Source organism: Pseudochaenichthys georgianus, chromosome 3 (genome assembly GCF_902827115.2).
Source record: "Pseudochaenichthys georgianus chromosome 3, fPseGeo1.2, whole genome shotgun sequence".
Lineage (NCBI taxonomy): Eukaryota > Metazoa > Chordata > Actinopteri > Perciformes > Channichthyidae > Pseudochaenichthys > Pseudochaenichthys georgianus.
In genome coordinates, this window is record NC_047505.1 from 15,788,632 (window position 1) to 15,810,531 (window position 21,900).

The window sequence follows — 21,900 nt, forward strand, 5'->3', positions numbered from 1 at the left end:
TGGTTACATATGATATTCATACATCTTTCTGAGAGGTGTTGATTTAACTCTGTCGAAAAGGGGAGGTGGCATTCTAGGACATTGTAATATGACATGTTTTGTGTTATGTGCTTATGTCTCAGGGGGTTAAAAACAGTTAGTTCTCTCACCAACCATATTAATTACAGGCCACAATGCAACAGTAAAAACATACAAAGGTTTGACTGTCATATGCACAGTAGCTACAGTGTAGTTATGGCAAGGACAATCTGAAGTCCCATGCCCCTTCAACAGTGCAACATAAATACATAAAATAAGACATACAACAGAATATAAATAAAATAGTGCAAGAGAATGTTGCAATTGACCAATGTGCAAGTAATGCAGGAGAAATGCTGGAAACATGGAACCAGACAGAGGTGGATGCAGCATTTCTCCTGACATTTGAGTAATTAAAACCACAAGATCCCAGTTTTTATTCATGAACATTACTAACTTAAAACATTCTCGTAAATGGCAGCACTCAGAACAAAAAGCACAGTGGCAGTTATCCTACTTGTGACTATGTATAGATCCTATCAGCGACACAAGTGCTCATCACACAGAGTCCTGCTGATTTGCACTGTAGTTGTTGAATCAGTGACAAATTAACACCCGGGAGACTTTAGGAATACAATTATCAACCTGCAGTGTTGTAGGTCCTGATAACCACTGCCGCATGTAAGGAAAAGTGTTAATAGCAAACTATTACCGGCTATACTGCATGTCCTTCAGGGGCGGATCTACGGGGGGAAAGGGGGGGGGGGGCAGCTGCCCCCCCCACTGTAGAGCCTTGCCCCCCCAGCTGCCCCCCTAACTTTTGTTTCCCTAAAACTGTACTAAAACAAACCTACACTATTTCCACAAGCTTCTCAAGCAACGAAACAAGCATGACATTAGTTAAAAGTGAATCATTTTAAATATCATTTTAGGCCCGTTAAAAACGCAGCTATAGCCCTGCATTAAACTGCGGAGCGGCGTTCACACAGACCGCGGCTCACAGAGCTGCAGAGAGGGAGCGAGCTGTCCCAGCACCTATGGATCAGCTTCCCCTGGGAGCATTTCCCCTTCCACTAGTTTTGTTTTTACTAAGGACGAGAGCTTGAAACTAAATATTAATAAAACGCTGCCGTTTGAATCGATAGCGTTTAACAGATGGGCGCTGTTTGGGGCGTTACGTTACAAAATACTACGCAGACAGCGTTAGCTGGGAGATCGATCACTTTGCTTAACTACGCGGTAGCCTACTGTTAAATCCACGTAAACTACACATCACAGCAATGAGGCCAGATCAATGAAACCAGGATACATCCTTTACCGTAAAAACTGGATCTAAACACAGAGCCTGTGTGCGTTTGATAAATACTTTCTGATGTTATATTTATGATATGCTACATATTAGCTAGGCTACATGGCCCTAACGTGTAAAGTTATACAAGCATTTGTACCAGTGCTTTTCACAAGTAGACTCTTGCAGGCCAGAGTATAGGAGTGATTCAACAACAACAAAAAGACATGAAGTGATCAGGACGAACAGAAAGAGGAAAAGAGAGATGAGGAGACCAGGAGGAAGAGGAGGAGATGAAGACATTAGTGAAGAAGAAGAAATATATGTGAGGAATAAAGATGAAGTGTCAGAAAGAGGGACAGAGGCAGGGATCAGGAGGCAGAGGTGACTCCAGCTGTACCACATGGTATGTTTTTATTCTCCTTACATATTCCATCACAGCAGCTCAATCTAGCAGCTCTTAGTATTGACAAATATTGATTGAAATGTCTTGCTGCACAGGTCACCTTTAGCTCTCTGAAGAGATGGGTGATGTCATTTGTGTACTTAATTATAATTAAGTACTTACAGTATGCAGAATTCTGAGTATTCTCTGAATCGGGTGCCTTTTGGGTCTTTATATCTTTGAAAAATGAAACCAAAATGTTTGGTCATAACATCTGGTAGTGGACTACTTACATGTTCCCACCTCAGGCACAACATATAAATAATTACTAGGAATTTCCTTGAAAAAATGTAACAGGGTTGAAGTTTTTGACAAAAAGTAGGCATGAGACCTTGTTTAGCTATGGCACCACATGGAAGTCAAGGACATTACAAAATTGTAATATTTTGCAAAACTATTGTTTATTTTGTAATAAACAATTATTTACTATTATTAATTCATATAACAGAGTTGAAATGTTGAGCTTGTCAATCTTAATCTGAAAATACAAAAACTGAAATATAGGTACAGTAAGAGAAGAAACTGACACTTTTGTGATGTAATTCCCTCAATGCAGATCACACATGGACTGATCCATTATTTTAATAGGAGGGTTAATGGTATGGCATAACGGGGTTGAAACAAACTGAGGGACAATATTGCAATTTCATAGATAATTCAAGTATTTTTTCAGAATTTCTTTTTGATCAGTTAAAGTTGACAAGCATATGATTATATTAGCAGCAACATTTTGGGATAATTGGCCATTTTGATTTGTTTAATATTAAATGAATATGTAATAATGCTTAGTGAGGACATGCAAATATGTCCGTCTAATACTAAGACAACCAATTTTTAAAAACAAAATATATATATTTAGATTTACATTTTAATGCAAAACAACCTGTTCCATTCATTCATTGCTTTAAAATACATTTTGTAGTTTCCTTTCATTTAAAATTATTGAAGTAAGCTTGGGGGACTCAAAGGGCACCCGATTGTTTGTCTGAACACCTTGTTTCTCTTGTGCATTAAGAACACTTGTGTTAGGGCATGAATTAACAATAAATAGGTTATATACAGTATAAAATACCACATACTGGTATGACCTCTTGCCCCCCTTTGCCCCCCCCCCATGTAAAATGTTCTAGAACCGCCACTGATGTCCTTGCAAGTCCACTATACATTAAATAAAGTTGTGTGAATTCAGTTTTTATCCACGGATGTCTGGGCTACAGAAAATTGGCCTTTTCTTGTAGGATCTCAGGTTAACTCAGTAAAATGCTGAATCTGCTGCATTAATCCAAACATGACTAATTTAAGGACAAATGTCTTCTCTCACTGCAGATAATTCCGCGACATACTGCGTACAAAAATATTAATACAATTTATAAAAAAAGAGTCACTATGGGGAATAATAAACTATTTTATATAATAATGATTTCTCAAATAGGACCAATGAAAAAAAAAATGGATATGGCATCCTGATGTTGAAATCTTATTTATTGATAGAAAACATGACAAGTGTACAGTATGGTATAAAATATAAAAAACAAATGCTACGGTAACTAGCACCTAGATATAGGCAAGTACTAAACATAATAAACACCAAGTCTGTTGGTGTGTGTGTGTGTGTGTGTGTGTGTGTGTGTGTGTGTGTGTGTGTGTGTGTGTGTGTGTGTGTGTGTGTGTGTGTGTGTGTGTGTGTGTGTGTGTGTGTGTGTGTGTGTGTGTGTGTGTGTGTGTGTGTGTGTGTGTGTGTGTGTGTGTTCAGGAGGGAACCCAGATGTTGCCTTGTGTGTCGGGAGCCTGGTTGTATGGAATGTTCCAGATCCAAGGCTGATCTGAAAACACAGAGAGTTCGGAAGAAAATGAAATGCAAATACATGATTTGATAACTAAAAAGGGACATTAGATTGGACAAATCGGCAGCATATATGCCCACTGTGGTGTCTTTAATGATTGTTTAAGTGGAAGAACATGCCCCACTCAAAGATTAACATCTTAGCGGCTCTCATAGATTCTATCATTTTTTAATTAGGGCCATCATCTGCATTGATTTTCGAATGTTGGCACAATAGATTGAATGACTCTGACTTAAGATATAAATTGAAAGGATTTGAAATGATTAAATAAAAATTATTATTACATTGTAAATGTTCTGTATGTAATGTAATTATTAGAATATATTACTGGCTAACAGACATTTTAACCCTTTTTTAGCAACGTCTCCTCTAAGCAAGTACAGAAATCTGAAACATCAATAAAGAATAAAAGAAAATTACAACACAAATATGTGTAAATAGTAAATACTATTAAATGGTGTATACAATGCCTATACATAAGTGAGAGCGCTGTGCGTTTTTTTTTAGCAGTGGGCAGAATTGTGCAAAGCAATGGGCGGAAGTTCACAGTATGAAGTATAACAATCATCAGGATTGTACAGATATAATCCAATATCCAGATATAGTCTAGTTAAGATGATTTGGACAGATTTAAATTAATTCACACATTTGTTGTTTTAATTCTAGCATATTAAAACAATTGGTCCTTTCTTTTACTATAGCTTCAAATGACAGTTTAACAAAACATATGACCCCTATAATAATGAGTTGACACAAGTCAAATGTACCAATATGCCATTGAAATAGTTTGGTTTTGAGACAAAACTAAAGCAATGAACACATTTGTTTTTAAATACCAGTTTTTTTATTCTCCATTAAATGATGTGCTTTCTTTAACCTCTTTATGCTCTGGTTTAAGTATGAACTCCTTCTCCTGAATGCCACTAGAGGTCACTGAAACTGTAGATTCAACTCTACCTGTTGTTTAACTGCAGTTAAAGACCATAGAGTTAAGTATAAAGCTTAAATCAGACATCAAGACACTGCAAACATGTTTCTACTTTACATTATGCCAAGAGAAAAGAGTAGTAAAAGCACAGCTTTTGTAGTATTCTAACCTGGAGTTAAACTAAAGTTCAAATGCTAAGCAAAAGAGCAACAGACTCAGTAAATAGTCCAACCTGTACATAAACACTAGGGCTGCACGATATATCGCGTCGTAACGATAATCGCGTTATGCGCATGTGCGATATTGACATCGCAGGACGTGCGATGTCGTGTTTTTTTATTTTTTTTATTAAGTTGGCAAATTAACTCAAACACGTCATGTTACAATTATTTTTGCTGCTTGCTACAAAAGGAAAACTTGCGCGGCTCTCATGTCAGGGGTACTTGAGTGAGTGACAAACCACCAATCACAATCATTCTTGATCAGATCACAGCAGGATAACGGAGCTAGCTCAGCTTGTTGCTCTGATAATGATGATCCAGAAGTCTGTGACTAAAATCCTTCATCCGGTTAAATATTGTTAAATAAATTCCAATTGTATAGCATTGAAGTTCAAGAAAGGATGGTTTGCGGGGGAAAAAAACGGTCTTTTCTTCAATTCCTGTATTTTTTCATATCGCAGGGGAAGAAAATATCGCATTGTCAGTTTTTTCCAATATCGTGCAGCCCTATTTAATACACAATCACACACTCTTGTTTACCTTTAGGAGAGTAGCTTGTAGGGGGGAGGTCAAATGGCACAGTGAAACCAGAGGAAGAGGAGACAGGAAATGGATTTCTGCTAACAGGGAAGGTCTTCATGTTCTGGAGGAGATAGGCATAACACCACATATTATTAAACTCATTTATTCAGCACGGTGAATTCTGCCTCTGTTCATCTGTGTCTGTTGTTCTTACAAAGGCGGAGGGCACGTAGAGGACTCCCAGCTCGTATGAACGGACCATCACCTGGGTGCTGTTCTTCTCCATCGCACCCCATGCTGCTTTGGACAGGTTGGCACTGAAACACGTACACAAACATACACTTTAATGTTTTAATATAGCTGTGTATCAGTGCTGCCCACACAATTGTGTTGGTTTAACTGTCAAACTGACATATTGATGAGACTTGAGTCTTTCTTTTCATTCTCCATAAGGAAATGAGTGGGGTTTTCATAGAAAAGGAGAACTTTCTCTATGAAAAAGTAGAAAGAAGAGGATTTATGTTTATACATTTATTAAGGTTAATCATAATGAATTTGGAAGAGGAAAACAAGAAATTGGATGCCTGGTTCATTATATTAAATGTATACAAGTTTAAGGAGCAAGTGACATTTAATATATAAGATAGCAAATTAGAAAATCACACATACATAAAAAAAAAAAGTAAAAATATGAAGATCAGCAAATATAAAGCTAGCACACACACCTTGTGACGAAGAACCAGGCAAGCTGAGTGAAGTCTGGGGAAGCCCTCATGTATGTCTTGATGTGTGGCATGGCATGACTCCTTCCTGTTGCATCTGCCTTCCAACGGCTACACACAAACACACACATATATTATTAATCTGTTGCAGTGGACTTCATGTTGTATAACGATAGATACAGCTGTGTGAACTGCAGGTTAATATACTAAAAGCCTCCTGCACACAGCCCTGTTTCGGACCAAATTTCAAATACACATTTTAATTATGTGTGTAGAACCTTGTATAATGTGCCCAGTTACATGAATTACTTGATGTAATAAATGAAAGAGAAGAAGGTTATCATGACTATCTGCCCAGTTTAACAGTATCAGTGAAGCCCTACTAAGAGTTCTGATACATAGAAGTGAACTTACTGGAAGAAAGAGTGGAGCCAGAGTTGTTTCTGAGCCGTCTGGATGCTGTAGGGAAGAGAGCCTCCGGCTGGAGGACAGAAGAGACTAATATTACAACCTAATACGTCGAGGCGTCAAAAGTTGAACATTGCTCAACTTTTGAAGCGAGCAACGCCAGCAACGCTCCACGTCGCTTCCCAAAATGCAGTTCGGCTAAAAGTGACGTCACCCCATTCAAAGTGAATGAGCAGAAGCGTTGGAAGCTTCAACGCACGCCGCTGTGTGGACGGGCCGTAAGGGAAACTTCTGCAGCAATGGAGAGTCAGGACTCAGAGAGACACGAGGAGAGTTGGAGCCTTGATGTCAAACAATGATAGTTCATTACAAGTCAACGGCCGGAGAATTCATATCACAAGTTCTGACTGCACGGGTGGGTTGTCATGTCAATTCTGCCCAGCATATCTCTCGATAGACCTTTTAACTAGTTTACAGAGAGTTAATCAGCATATTGGGGGAGGCGTAAACATCTGTGGAGCTAGAGGAGATATCCCCCAACTGGAATACTCAATCACTTGTCAGTGGTGTTTAGAAGCCAGCATTCTCACAGTCGTAAACGCCCCCATCAGGCCATAAAACTGACACTTAAGTGCTGGAGCACATTCCTTAAAGGAGATAACAGAATATTGGTTGGTTATTAGCGTCAACAGGCAATAAGGTTAAATATCTAGGAGTAAAGACAAAATGATTCCCTCACAATTACTATATCATCCAATGCTAGATCTATTAGTCAATAACTCAAACACTGATAGTTGGAGGTGGATAATTAACAGGGCCCTTTTCCACTCATTTTCAGGTGCATATTTGTATGTTGTGCCTCTACTGCAGTGTTTCTCAAACTCTTTCATACCAAGGACCACTTAACCAATACAAAAACACTTGCAGACCAGCTAACTCCACACATATCCAAAATCACATTTTCCAGAACAGTTTACATATCGCCTGAAAATGGTACAAACAAGTGGCAACATGTGTAATGCCAATAGAAGCACAAGTGTTACATAGTGATGTCATTACTCACCTGGATAGCCTTCTAAACTAGTCCTCACATCTTCAACTGATGGATACACCTGCAAAAGACCAACCATCACCGCCTCGTTAAATACATTCAGAGCTTTATCATCATAAAGTGAGGTTGTGTACCTTTACTGTCACTGCAATGTGGCAAAGTGTAGCATCAACCAGATAATGGATAATGCCAAGAATAGCAGCACAAATAAACAAAGGTCAGCAGGTCAGATTAACATCAGTATTCATGTTTATTGTTATGCGTTTAACTTATTATTATACAATCTATGATTCGGCCCAGTTTCCACCATTTTGATATTAAACCAATTCATGGACATTATATTTTGTCAAAAAGGTTTTTACCAAATCAAATGTCCTGCATGTAACCTCAAAAATAATAATGCTATGAAACTAAAAGCAGCAGCAGCAGTAGTCACATGAATTCCAATTTGTATTGTATTATTTTGTACAATGCACCCTGCAATCACGCAAGAAACAGACCACGTGTTTTGGAGGAACGTACCAAGTGCAGGGGGGGAGCTGAGCGAATAGAGGATTTCCCCAGTGTGGTCATGGTGCGCTGAAATTCCCCTGTCAACCATTTGGTCTGATCCACTCCCAAAGAGCCGATGCTGGAGAACTGGCCAATCACAGGCCACCTTTCTTCCCCAGAAATGGGTTCTGTGTGCTCATACAACAGCTGATAAAAGAAAGAGATGAGAAGAAAGAGATAAAGAAATCCCAGTTTAAAGTGTTGTCATTGCATTATGAAATAACCAGGTTTTTTTACATTACCTAGGCAACATATAGATATTAATCTAATTCTCCTGATTATTGTGCTCGTGCTGAACTGGGACTTTTTCCTAATGCACAATAAACAAGCAAATACATTATTTGGTTAGAGGCTTTATGTAAGAGGCCGGTTCCTAGCAAATTCCTATTTTCCTGGTTTCCCGATGCCATGTTTCAAACAGTTTGTTGCTGCAAACTGCTGAAATAACTCAATGTCAATCCTAAAATGTTGTAGTTACATTACATGTGATTGTGCTTCATCCAACACTCTTGAATACCATGGATTTTGTTTTCTGTCTTGAATAGCTTTGTGTTATCAACTAGTTAGAGGAGAGGAGCGGCTAAGAGAGAAATCTTTACCTTCCTCAGCCTCAGGTGGCCCCAGCGCTCCATGTCAGGGCCGACATATCTCCCTGGGGTTGAGCCGACCAAATAAACCCTAATAATAGAAGAATAGAAGAGATACTTGTAAAAATTGCATCTTTATTCCCCAAACTAACAACTTTACTGAATGTAGATGACAACCATTGAGTAGGCGATGTTCTTAAGTCTACTTGGGGTTTTCACAAAGTTTGGTGTGAGTTTTCATTTATCACTAATGCAACTACATGCGTAACTGTACATGCGTGGTGTTTACTTGGTCTCTGACAGGTCATGCTCTCTGATTCGTTGGATCCACTCCTCCAGTTCTGGTGCGCGGTACGCTGCAAGGTATTCCAACAGGTCCCTCTTAAAGAAGGTCGCAGACTCACCTTCGTCATCACTGCTGCCCTTTGGTAACCGTGGAAACAGGGGGCTCATCCACATCCTGGTAAGGAAATACAATATTTATGAGAAATTCCATAAGCAAATATCAAGGTACTGTGCAACAATAAATACAACTTAAACTGGTCTTTCTATTAAATTGTATAGATTTTGATTTTAAGTTAAAAAAACTTGAAAATGCAGCAGTTCCTTTATCTTATCTTGTGATATGGCAGCCCAGATCAATCGGTGCAGCCTCACCACAATTCCTAAGTTAAATCAAAGTTAAAAAAGAGACAGGCTCACCCTTGTGATTTCTGGTACCAGTCAGCTCTGATGAGGTTGGAGGTCGTTATAACGACTCTGAAGCCTTCCTCATAACACAGCAACATCATCTTTCTGCACAGACACCATTTCATGTTTTATATAACATCAGCAAAGACTAAACCCCCAAGATCAGACAAAGTGTAAATGTATGCATAGTACAACAATGTATTCCGCAATTTGCAACTGCACTCTTTCCTGCTAGTTGAGTATAAAGCTTATTTATATTATGTATGCATTTTAAAAGGTTAAAACATACATTTTCCCTTTTCATCGCAGGAACAGCTAAGGAATATTAATAACATTAGTCAATATTTATTTTCTGGAAAACATAAAAGTAATATAACGTAAAAAATTACTTGAGCCATGCAAGTATAAGGAACTACCTTTTTGTCAAGTAAGCATCATTTTCAAGCCATGTTCATAATGTTAGGTCAATATTTAAGGTGAATATTAGGAAGATTCAGGGAGTCACCATCACATTTGTAGGATTGCTCCTCTGTTTACCATTAATGTCTGTACAACATTGTATTTGAATCTTTCTGTAAAAACATCCCAAACTGATCAGGTTTATGAATATACAGAAAACAAAACAACATGTATGATACCAGGCAGGAAAAGTGCTTACGTGTGGTGCGTTCCAAAAGCAATATCCAGCTTGGCCTGTTAGAGAAAGTCACCCGATAAGTCCCATTTAAAGGCAAATCCAAATCTTGTTAACAGACATTTCTGAGTATGCCTAGATATACTGGTGGTAAATGTTTCGGGTGGTGGCGAGTCTTTACCTGGCAGAAGTGAACATGAGGGTAAGGCTTGGCCTGCTGCAGCAGCCTGGCCTTGGCCTCTCTTTTGTCTCCATGAACAATCAGAACTGGACGATCCCTGTAAACACAACAAGACAGGCCTTATTTTCACCAGAATCATTACTGTCCTCCACTTGTATCACAACTTTGAGATAATCATGTATTGCAGCAGTTCTTCAGAATGTCCTCATATAATAATAGTAATAATTATTATAAAGTAATTCCAGGCAAACTCCTGTTGTAACAAGAAGACATTTTTGGGTATTTTTTTGTATTCATTATTTGGAGTCACATAATATTGATACAGCTTGGAGACAAAGTTTGGGGATTTTTCAGCTATTTTCAGTTTATTTATGAGAAAACATTCCACATACAACAATATATTAGAAACCGTATTGTACAAGCCATATCATGCTAGAGAGGCTACTAAAGAGATGTATTTATGATAGTAGGGAGTGAGGAAGAAGTGTACTTACCTAAACTCTGATGGGTACTGATCAACCATCCAGGCAATATCAAAGCAGTAGTTAAACTATAAAGAAAGAGAGCATACCTGTATTAATGGGTATCCTTCCAATGCTCTCCAACTGCAGTACAAGAGACGACAGCCATGCTAGCTGTTTGAATGTACTTGTGCTAAACGCCAATATTAGAATGTTTACAATGACAAGCATGGCTTAAAAACAGGACATTCGTTTGTTTCCGCACTTCACATGGTGACTCACCTGAGCTGACTCTTTCAGGGTCCCAAAGAGTGGAGAGAGAATGTCTAGTGGGAAGAAGAACAAAAAGATTACAACATAAAATCATGTAAAAAGGCTGATGACAAGGGCTGGTATATGTACTGCACAATCTGTCTATATTCAAATCTAAACTCAGAACTATGAATTTTAGCATGCAAACTAAGTGTCTTTAAGTACCCTGAAAAGCGCGCTATGAATAAAGTGTATTATTTATTTAGCCTTTATTTATACAGGTGTAAAATCTCATTGAGACACAAGGTCTCATTTTCAAGAGAGACCTGTCAGTGGTAACACTACCACACAAAGTTACAGACAGACAGATTATTATTTGTATTATTATTAACATATTATTAATACCAAGGCATCAAAGCAGAGAACTCATCTCATTGCGGATGAAAATTAGCATCTCCATTTTACCCAAACTCATTCAACAAAAACAAGTACAGGTAAAGGGGACATGTCAGTCACGCTCATTTATTTGGGGGGGGGGGGGTTCTACAAGAACATGCTCCAAATGAAATAACATCCAACCCCTCTCACCTCTGATGTGCAGAGCTCCACTGTTGTACTTCCTGTCCAGGCCCGTCACTTTGTTGAGGTAGAACCTGTAGGGGTCATTCAGAGGAGGAATACTGGACTCAAAGAAGTCCTCTGGCTCGTCGATGTAGGCGAGGCGGCCGTAGGGGCTCGGGGGCCGCTCGTTCTCCACCTTCACTTTCTTTGTTTTGGGGCTCGGAGGCGCCCTCTTTGGGGAGTTACCGAGACTCTTCCCCTTCACGTCTCCATCATCATCATCATCATCATCCTCACTATCCGAGAGAGCCCAGCCTGTGCCGTCTGACACCTCATGTTTCCTCTTTCCAGCTAACGACGGACTACTTTCGTACTTCACTGTATTTACCTGGTTGGCTGCTGCCGACTGTCTCGCCTCAGAGCCAATCACAAGTGAGGATACAGGGGCGTTAGCTGGTTCTGGTTTCACCTCCACAGGGGCTGCTTCTATTTTGGGGATGGTGGGAGTGTGAGAGGCAGCCGGTTGGTAGCTGGGACTAGACAAAGCGGGCTGGTGGGGTTTGGATGTGGTCGTTCCAGAGAGAGGAAGATCATCATCTTCATCACTGCTGGAGACGGTCCACTTGCCATGGTGACTGTCCTGAGACATGCCTGAGTGGATATACAGAGATCAAACAGCCACAATATGATAGTGTACAACAGCATTTGAAAAGACAGGCACATTTTTACCCTGTTTTTTCTTGCTTTGACACCCGCCCTAACCTGTTATGAGTGTTATACCAAACAGCATAAAACATAACACTTGCATATCAGATAGGCTTTGATTCCATTCTACTTAACTGTCCAATTTGGTGGTGATCTGTGGCACCATATTCTCATTTAAGAATCTAAATGAGAATATTTTAAATGGCAGTGGAGGTTTACAATTGCACCAATCTGCATCTAGCCAAATTTGAATATTGCTTTAATTGGCTTAATGCAAAGTCAAAAACTTTGAAAAAAACTGGGACTATATATAAATGGGTGAACATATGAACGAGATGCATGTGTTCCATAGACTGTATACATGCATAACGACATAGAAGCATGCTTAGACAAACATGTGCACAATGTGAATTGCGCTAATAAGATGTTATAATAACGATTGACAAAGTTAGCAAAATGTTGCAAGCAAAACTAAGCATGCATGTTCTGCAAGATGAGATGAAACAATGCGTTTATGATTAGCGTAAATAACAACGACTGAGCGTGATAATAGGTTTACCCAGAGAGTAAGGGAGCCGCAGCACAGGTGAGAGATGGTGTGAATGCAGAAACTCTTATCAATCCACCGCCAACCAAACTTAATACAATACATGAAACAAACAACAGTACAGGAGGTGCGCATGGAACAAGTGTCCGGGCGGAAACCAAACGCATTGTCCTGCCTTTTCCTGTAGTTCCGCCACAACCGCGGTAATACAAACAAAAAGAGCAGATTACACGTTTAGAAAATATTCACGGATTCGAATTTGACAGATCAATAACTCAAACAAAAAACGTCCTTGAAACACGAACGAGGTCCAAAACAAGTCAAAACGCGTCGTCCACTGAGTGTGAAGTTAAGTCACGTTGGTGAATATGTTTGTTAAATAGAACATGTGTTGGCCATTGGTGTTTTTATAATCGCATTTTTGAAAATGCAGCGCGTTTCCCTAATGGACATGTTTTGGCTCTTGTAGCGCCTTTGCACCTGTAGGCCAATGTAATGAGGTCCAACTCGTGCTTTAAATTATGAAGTTTCACTTGAATGCGGTCACACTTTGAACTTTACTGCTTCTTTCTGGTTAACCACATCATTACAGCGTCTTTATGACAAACACGTGAGTGTGAAGTGAGTGAGCTGCATTCTTATTGTAGTGACGGATTTGTGAGGAGAAACTAGTTCCTGGAGAGGTTGAGAACTTTACTTAAAACAAAACTACTAGTCATTTTATTTTGTTTATTTCTTTAAATCATTTATTTAGGACACATTGGGTGAAGCTTAAATATTGAAGTTTAACATTCAAAAAGTCAACATTTAAAAAAGTAGAAGTCCACAGGACATCTCATCTCAAAGTCCAATTAGAAATTGCTCTGGACCAAGAGGTTAATTCACATCCGTTTAACATTTTTGAGATTCTAATGGTGCTATTTCGAAAACAATAAGGATTATATTATATTATTTCCAACAATAGAGTTATATCCCTTAATTATTACATTACACTTAGGTCACTTTTTTGAGGCTGTAATGATTTCATTTCCCCACTAGATGGAACTGTTTAGTTTGGACTGAAAACAAAAAGTCATTTTCATATTAAACTATTAATAATAATGTCAATTTTCCTATTTTTGAAGGTAAAGGAAAACAATTATTGCAATGTATAAAGCAGTAGCCTATGTCTTTACAAACTAAGTTAAAGTGGCTTGTAAAGTAAGTAACAGTTATACTTTTAACTTTGCTATAGTAATTGTTAACATTTTTGTGAATAATTTGTGAATTTTTTGGTTCACAAATTATTTTTATTTCATTATTTATGCATTCAGTTAACACATCCAATACAGTAATGGGTACGTAAGGACTCGAAGTATGTTTTTCCCTGCCTGCAGAGTAGCGGTTTTTCCGACGGTCCTGTAAGGCAGCATAAAGCCTTGGTAGACAGTGAAGGGTTAACCTGTGTAAGAGGATGAATGGATATTGTGGCGAGCAGCATCTGATTACACACAGACACCAGCAGGCATCGGAGGACGGAACACACTCAGTATCTGCCGGCCGAGACTGCCTCTCATTCCCCTCCAAAAAATAAACTGTTTACATATCACTCTGGAATCTTCACTTTTTTAACCGACGAAAGAAAAGCATTGTGGTCAATTTGCCGGGTCTTCTCACCGTGTAAATGGCTCAGGGGGGTCGACAGGAGACTGCGGAGTAAACTTGCAAGATGTCGCAGTTTGTGGGTGTTTAAAAGAGGATTTATTACCGGGCTGCACATCCATCGAGGCGGTCAAACTTCCGGAGGACCGTGTGTTTCTTCCTCCAGGTCGGAGAGAAACAGGTAAGAGACCCCACCTGTCTGCAGAGCACATGTTGACAGTCACTCGTGTAATCCAGTTTTAACCTATGTATTACTGCGTAGGCGTATGCTATCTAACATCACTATTTAACCAACCAAACTGTTAAACTCCGGGTAACGTAGCAAAAACTGTCTTAAACTGACAGTTGGCACCTGAACTAAAGTTAGCTAAAAGCTAGTGCTCTGAAGTGGTGTAAGTAACTAAGTATATTTACCCAAGTACGGTACTTAAGTAAACATGTTAAGGTACTTGTACTTTACCTGAGTATTCTCAGTTAATTCTACTTTACACTCCTACTCTGCTACATTTTAGTAGCCAATAATAATGTAGTTTTCACACCCCTACATTTATTTGACAGCTTTTAATTACTAGTTACTTTTTAGATTATTAGATAATACAAATTAATTTTTAAATACACATTCATTATAGGTTAAGATATCCAGCAGTAGTAAATACAGATATTCAAATGAGCTCCACCTTAATTAGGTCTTTCTTATGATAAGAAAGACCTAACTCCCCATAGATACATTCTAATTATGGTATTTTTTTACAATATGGTATTGCTATAGTTTTACTAAAGTACAAGATTTTGCATTGTGAGAATCTTCTCACCAATTTTGATATCAACAACAACATCAGCAACATTTTGACTTGCCAGAGTAGGAAGAGAAGTACAGGTGTTAAGAATGCAATACTAACTTTAATGATAATATCTGGAGGGATGAAACCCTTTTTAATGGTCACACATGCAGAGCACACAGCACACACAGTGAAATGTGGCCTCTGCATTTAATCCATCCTAGCACCAGGAGCAGTGGGCAGCTATTGTACAGCGCCTGGGGAGCAATGGGGGTGGCGGGTTGTCCGGTGCCTTGCTCAAGGGCATCACGGCAGGGCAGGAGGTGAACTGAGACCTCTCCAAGTAGCAGTCCACACTCCATATTTAGGTCTGGTCAGGGACTTGAACCGGCGAACCCTACGGCTCACAGTCCAAGCCCCTACTGACTGAGCCACTACCACTTTAGAAATGCTGCTAGCTTAGTTACCGCTTGTAGGCTGAACATAAGGCCATCTCTATGATCAGATACGGACACATAACAACATATGGAATGTCCTGGGGGATTCATTATTACATTTCTCTGTGATGTTTGATCTGTAGAAAAGCTACAAAGCAAATTGACAGAAGCACAACCATAGCTAGCTTATCAAGTTGTTATGATAATATGTAGGTCGGCAATAGGATAAAAAGGACAATTTACACCCCTTTTAGCTCTGTTTTTGGTCTCCACCATTAGGGATATCGTAAGCATTAGGTATGTAATAAAGGCTAAACTTCAAATGTACCGGAAAATCTAAGCAATGAACTAGAAAAGGCTGAGAAGTATTACAGTGTCAGAGTTGGTTGATACATCTGTACATGTAACCTTTTTCCAGCACACAGTGTCACCTGATTACATTTACTAGATACAAAAGAACTTGGTAATGGAGGATTGAGATTTTACGTCCTGAAAAGCATTACAGAATACACTTGTATTTTCTATTTTTCTTCATAAAAGTGTTGGTAAATGTCACTGATAATGCCTTCAGGACTTTAAATGTGGAAAAACAGAGTTTAGACGTCCAACCTTAAAAAAAGGAGTGTTAACTCATGTGTGCATCTGACACTTCACGATGGTAAATGAGCAGGAGTATTCAAGTAGAATCCCTGAAGGGGGGGCAGACAGGCTGAAACGTTCCCCTTGCTTCAGGCTTCAAACCCTGCCAAGCAAGTGGAATTTCCTGGAAACATGTCAACGCAGAATGTGAACTTCTACCCCGTCCGTCATCTCTGCTCTGGTTGGCTCACGTATCTGTGCTTTTTTCTTTATAATTAAAACTTAAGTTTGTGACATCAGGAGTCAAAAGCTGAAGAGGGCAAGTCAGTCACTTTCTGTTTTTCTATTTTGTCAGCACATCTTGAAACGGTTTAAGAAACCCAGAGGATTGGAGTTTACACCAGGTTCATCTAAAACACAAAGATCGCTTCTTCAAATAGCTTTCTTTTTGTCTGACCACCAAAAACACATCAGTGTACTATACAAGGCGTGTGGCGCAGTGGGTAGAGCGTTGGTGTTCGGATCAAGGGAGCACAGGTTCAAACCCCACTGCAGTCAGCATGTCGTTGTGTCCCTGAGACACTTCACCCTATGGCTCCTGTGGGGATTGTCCACAGGATTGAGCATGTCGCTTTGGATAAAAGCGTCTAACAAGTAACATGTCATGTAATGTAATGTCATGTCATGTACAAGAGGAAAAAGCAAGAAATCCTCGAATTTGACAAAATGTAACCATCAAATGTGTTATGTTGTAAAAAATGACTATCAAAATAGCAGTCCATCAATTTGTCCGATTGACATTTTAAAAAAGCCTGCTCTCAGGATCTTTTTGTAAAGCTGTGTTTTGAGAATATAAGTCCTGGGTGTTCTGTGTAGAATTCACTAGACAGCACGGCTTAAAGCAGGCACACTGGAGACACATGTGAACAGCAAGGGAAAAACAGGTTCATCTTTGCAACGTGCAACAGATTGTGCCAAGCCTGCTCCAGCCAGCGTCCCGCCTTCAGGCTGGTGCAGAGCGAAGGGAAGCTAGCTTGGAAGGTTCCCCTTTAAGTATCATGGCCTCTCTGATGTGGTTCTGGTCAGAATGAGCTGGGAGATCAGCTGTTTGAGTGGGAACAAGGCTGAGTTGCCCTTTTCCTTCAGGCTGCTGTACTCCGCCTCTCTGTGATCTGCTTTCGTTTTGTGTTCTGTCCTGTCCTCGCACCGTCACATGGTGAGCTGTCAGTTAGAGCTCGAGCCTCGGGCTGTCAGGTGTTACGGGAAGAGATCACCACATGGGCGGGGGTGTGACATGTTAAAACTGCTGCTTAAAATACCTGCAATTATATCAGGTTCACAATTTATGAGGGCAAATGTCACTGAGGCGTTTCGGGAAAATGGAAAATGTTTTCAATAATGTGATGGGGACTATTTCATGTGGATATTGACAAGAAACTTGAGAGAAATCATATGGATATTATAGATTTAAAGTTGTAATTTTCACTCCAAAGTCACTTTATTGAGGGATTTGAAACATGGAAAAACAATGAAAGTGTTATCATAATATTGCAACAACTAATATTGTATGTAGAGGATACCTTTGCCTGAACATTGATTTTTCATGTATAATTGGAATTTACAAAGTCAGGACCAGTTTTTTTTCCGTTTTGTTCAGTATTTTAATCATCACTACACTATAATAAACATTAAACAAACCAATGGGACATGTATTATCCCCCTATAAGGTGATCATTATTTTTTAGATTTCATTTTGATGTTCATATTGTTTTATTTTGAAGCCACACTCCTGACTCACCATTTACAAACAATGCACCAGGGCAAAGAATGACCACTAACAGGAATGAGTTTGCTTTGCTCTTGGGTTTCTTGCCTCTCGTTGTACCTTCTCACACTGTTCTTCATATCTAACCACCGTGTCATGAAGCACCTTGTATGTTTTTCTGGTTCTTCAGTATTTGATGTTTATTACTAGCCAGTTGCAACCTTTTTTTCTGTTTTAAAAAAAGGGTGGGGCTCTTAGCTCTTCATTCAAAAAGTGGAAAATGATTTTAGGACAGTAACTTGAATCAACCATTTGAGTGGGAGAAAAGCATTTTGCTCATGAGAAAACGTTCAAATAAACTAAAAGTGGGACTTTTGATCCTACAAACATAACCTGAATATTTCAAAAAAGCCTTTATTTAATAGTTGTGAATATGATGTTTCTTAAGTTTGGAACATTTACAATTCTTTACAATTACCCTTATGTGTCTTGACTGTCAAGATATATATTTAAAAGTGATTCGCAGTAAACAGACCGATGGAAAAATATCACTGTTTTCCTTTTTTAAATCCTGACACTCCCTTCCCAGGCAGGCAATTTTAGAGGTGTTAGCTAACTACTCTGACCTCCAGGGGGGGGGGGGGGGGGCTGCCGGTCCTTGCTGTTTCATTATCCGTCCACAACAGGCTCCATATGTGGCATTTCACCATGAGCCCCAGAATGTGCCACCTTCCAGCCAGCAGGGAGACATATAACAGGGGCTCGTCCTCCACCTTCTCAGGCTGCTGGGATCTAACTGCACGCTGCTCCGCTGTCTAACAACCCTCTCCGTGTTTCCCTCTGCTTTGGCATCTGCTGCCTCTCTGTCTGTCCCCTGTTCTGTCTCTCAGGCCCGAGGAGACAAAGACTCTTCAGTTGGACATCTGTCCTTCTGTTTTTCATCTCTGATAAGGTAAGTTCTGCTGGGCTCTACGCTTTAACAGTGTCTGCATGGTTTTGCTCCTGTGTAACATGTGGTTTATGTGTCTTAATACTTGTTCCTATTGTTTTCCAGCCATTTAGGAAAGTAACTATGTCCAATTAAACCAATGAATGCTAAGTTAAACCATTACAAATCCACTACATGTCGGAGCCAAATGTTGTACTTCTTTATTTAAGTACAACATAAATAGCTGTCAGATAACTATAGCTAGTTATCTGACAGCTATAGTTACTTTGAAGATTTGACCTATAATTAGCATGTGAAATTCAATATGTCGTTATACAGTCAAATAAACTTTCCAACAGTATGAAAAATGAGTAAAAATGTGTTTTTTGGCAGTCAACTACAATATTAAAATGTTGCATAGTGAGTACATTTTGACATTACAAATACACTTTGGACTTTAACCCACTGCCTGCCATCTAATAACAGTCCTTCATTTGTGAATAATGGAATAGCTTCCCAACATTTTGGTTTACAGTAGAATAATCTATTTAACTTAAAACGTCAAAAGTACCCACACAACAATGTATATTACTCTACAAGTCCTGCTTAAGATACATGTATCATGTTTCTACATTAATGTCTGAAATAGAGCTAAACCTATGTTATATATTTATTCGAGATGTGTTCTTAGATTACCCCGAATGTTTCCAACAATTTTCAAACCGAGCTCAAATCTAGGTATTGTCATTTGGTCTCCTGTAGTTGTGTTGCCACCTTTTCCACAAGCGGTAATAGTTGGGGTTGTCTGCGTGACACCAATTAGATCTATTTCATGTGTGCCTTAGTTAAATGGAGGTCCCTGGAAATGTGTTTAAACGTTTGCACCGCGTCGTCTTTTCCACTTCCCCCTCGACCCCGTGCCAAATGCAGCCCCACACTGAAATGAATAGGAGGACTGGTGTTTTCCCTCAACGCCCGATCTGATGTGCATGCAGCCTCACAGATAACATGCTACGATGGCTACCAGCTACATGGCTTCCCCTCAGTATTTTCATTTGTTGACTTTGTTGATGGAATCTTGTTGTAGCCTCACACATCTAGATGATATCTCTTAAGTCTTCACTTTGAAATGTGATTGAGCCTGACCAGATACGATCTCATCAACCCATGAAGTAAGAGGATTTTCTGGTCAATTTCCTGACACCACCTCTCAAAACATCTGAACAGTAGTGTTAAGGCAATGCCTACTGTGTTAGAACTGGAAGGAATTATTGTTGGTGTATAATTAAGGAAAATAATGCAGTGTTGTAGTTTGGTCACTCGTACTTAGTGGGTGAAGAAGAGTCATTCACTTGTTCTTTGTATGACATCTGTCGCATGCAACAGACGTTTCTTGGACTTTTCCCGTTTATGTCTTTAAAGATGATGAGATGCTGGTTGGTGGATTTGTTTCTCTTTGGAAAGAGCCATGCTGGCTGTTTCCCATGTGTCCAGTCTTTGAGCTAAATGTAGCTTCTGGTTACTAAGAAAGCTACTAGGTTTATTTCAGAAGATATCGAACCATTATTTCATATTTGCACCAACTAGGGTTCTACCGGACAGGAAGCTTGTCAACATTTTCTAACCTGCTGCCATTTTACCCTCTGACTAATTGTGAAGAATATTTTTGACTTTTTGATAGTTATAAACAATCAGATTAAGTTCAAAGTTTAGTCTTTTTTTTTTTTAAACCTCTATGATTTAGATTGTTGCATTTTCCTATCACTTGATATCGATTATCGATAAAGTGTGACACCCCTAGTAGGTTCACTGTTTGGTTGCATTGCCGTATTGGCCAATGTTTAATGAGGAACTATTAGTCTGTCATGTTGCTGTTAGATCTGAAGCTGTCACGATGTGGAAGGCTTTTCCTCCTCACTTCCTCATAGTCTTCACTCAGCATGTTTGTGCTGGGTAACTTGGCACTTGTGATGAAACGGAGGCCTTGGAGCAGTGAGAAAAAGTGCTCCTGTTGGCCTTTTTTAATGAAGCTTCAGTTCCAGCTGAGACGCACACACTGCAGTGGTTTTTAACATGGAAACAAGGCTAATAAAACAGCTTGAAGGCAAAGTCATCCAAGTAGTGATTTCACTCAAACTCTAAACATTTGTTAAACTTCTGTGGCCTCAGCTGCCATTTAAAGAGATAGAAAGATCTGCATGGTGGTGGCATTCAAAGACACTCATAATGTGGTTTAAATCTGCCAAAAGCAATCATGTTGGTATCATCAGCATGGGTTCCTTTCTTTAAACAGCCAGTCTCTCATGTTTGAAAGAGACAGCAGCACTCTGGCACACAGCTGTTTCTCAGGCTCTTGTATGATGCCAGCTGTTTCCATAGTAAGGCAGCTAGGGCAGAACAAGTATCTAAAACGCTTCTGTTTCTGGAAGTGCGAGGCGGCAGGCCGTGCTGTGCACCTACAGTACAAACTCTCTCAAACTGCTGGAATGCAGAAGTATCAGAGGAGCTTATGGACTAATTCTCGTGCAGGCCTCCACTTGCTCGATGTGTAGAAGCATCGAGACAAAGCCCGGCTGCAGGGAAACTGTTGGTGTACATTAATCAGATTAATGACTGAGTTTTTCCACTGGAGTTTATGAGGTTTGGACCTGCCTCTTTATCCGTCACTCCCCCCTCCCCCCCCTCATCCTCCTATTTACTCGCCTGACCCATTTCTCTATAAACCAACAATCAGAATCCCCCTTCTGTCCCTCCACCCTCTATCTCCCTCCAGCCATCAGGGATATTAGACAATGCTTTTTGACTATTGTTTAATGCCATGATTGACAGAATTACACGTCTCTGATTATCTTTGCATCTGAGCAGGGAAAATATTGTACATTTGTTCTAGGCTTTGAATGGGAAAAGACTGAATAATCAGCAGGTGTTTTGCATTGTATTTGTAGTTTGTTGTGGACTACAGATCTACAGCTGTACCACTGATTTGAAAACCGTTTTATTAACATTTAAAAAAGACTTAAATCCCCATTGTTTGGTTTTTTTGTAAGTAGAACCCGGGGTAAATTAGCAAACCTATTTACGAACCTGAAGCATGATGAAACATGAGCATCCCATCTTTGCTTTCACAGTAATCTTTACTAAATATTCTTGTGGT

General features: G+C 39.5%; 2 protein-coding genes across 5 annotated transcripts in view; one reads left to right on the plus strand and one right to left on the minus strand.

The window, feature by feature from the left end:
* Nucleotides 1-3,215: 3,215 nt before the first annotated feature.
* On the minus strand, nucleotides 3,216-12,763 carry tdp1 (tyrosyl-DNA phosphodiesterase 1). The gene is made up of 16 exons (XM_034106305.2): nucleotides 12,630-12,763; nucleotides 11,393-12,016; nucleotides 10,835-10,878; nucleotides 10,586-10,641; nucleotides 10,092-10,188; nucleotides 9,935-9,969; nucleotides 9,289-9,381; nucleotides 8,876-9,046; nucleotides 8,599-8,677; nucleotides 7,970-8,146; nucleotides 7,460-7,508; nucleotides 6,403-6,469; nucleotides 5,992-6,099; nucleotides 5,481-5,583; nucleotides 5,285-5,387; nucleotides 3,216-3,574 (listed from the first exon to the last, which is right to left on the minus strand). Exons 2-16 carry the CDS (start codon nucleotides 12,012-12,014, stop codon nucleotides 3,501-3,503), a joined length of 1,878 nt encoding a protein of 625 aa, XP_033962196.1. The 5' UTR covers nucleotides 12,015-12,016; nucleotides 12,630-12,763; the 3' UTR covers nucleotides 3,216-3,500.
* A 1,196-nt stretch (nucleotides 12,764-13,959) lies between these two features.
* Nucleotides 13,960-21,900, plus strand: part of pacsin3 (protein kinase C and casein kinase substrate in neurons 3) — a 39,007-nt gene continuing 31,066 nt past the window's right edge. Inside the window, exons 1-2 of one of the 4 annotated variants that reach the window (XM_071206218.1) lie at nucleotides 13,960-14,439; nucleotides 18,709-18,770. The gene's annotated coding sequence lies outside the window, so the exon portion shown is untranslated. The remainder of the gene's footprint in view (nucleotides 14,440-18,708; nucleotides 18,771-21,900) is intronic. The other 3 variants (XM_034105484.2, XM_034105493.2, XM_034105482.2) reach the window with 3 other exon arrangements.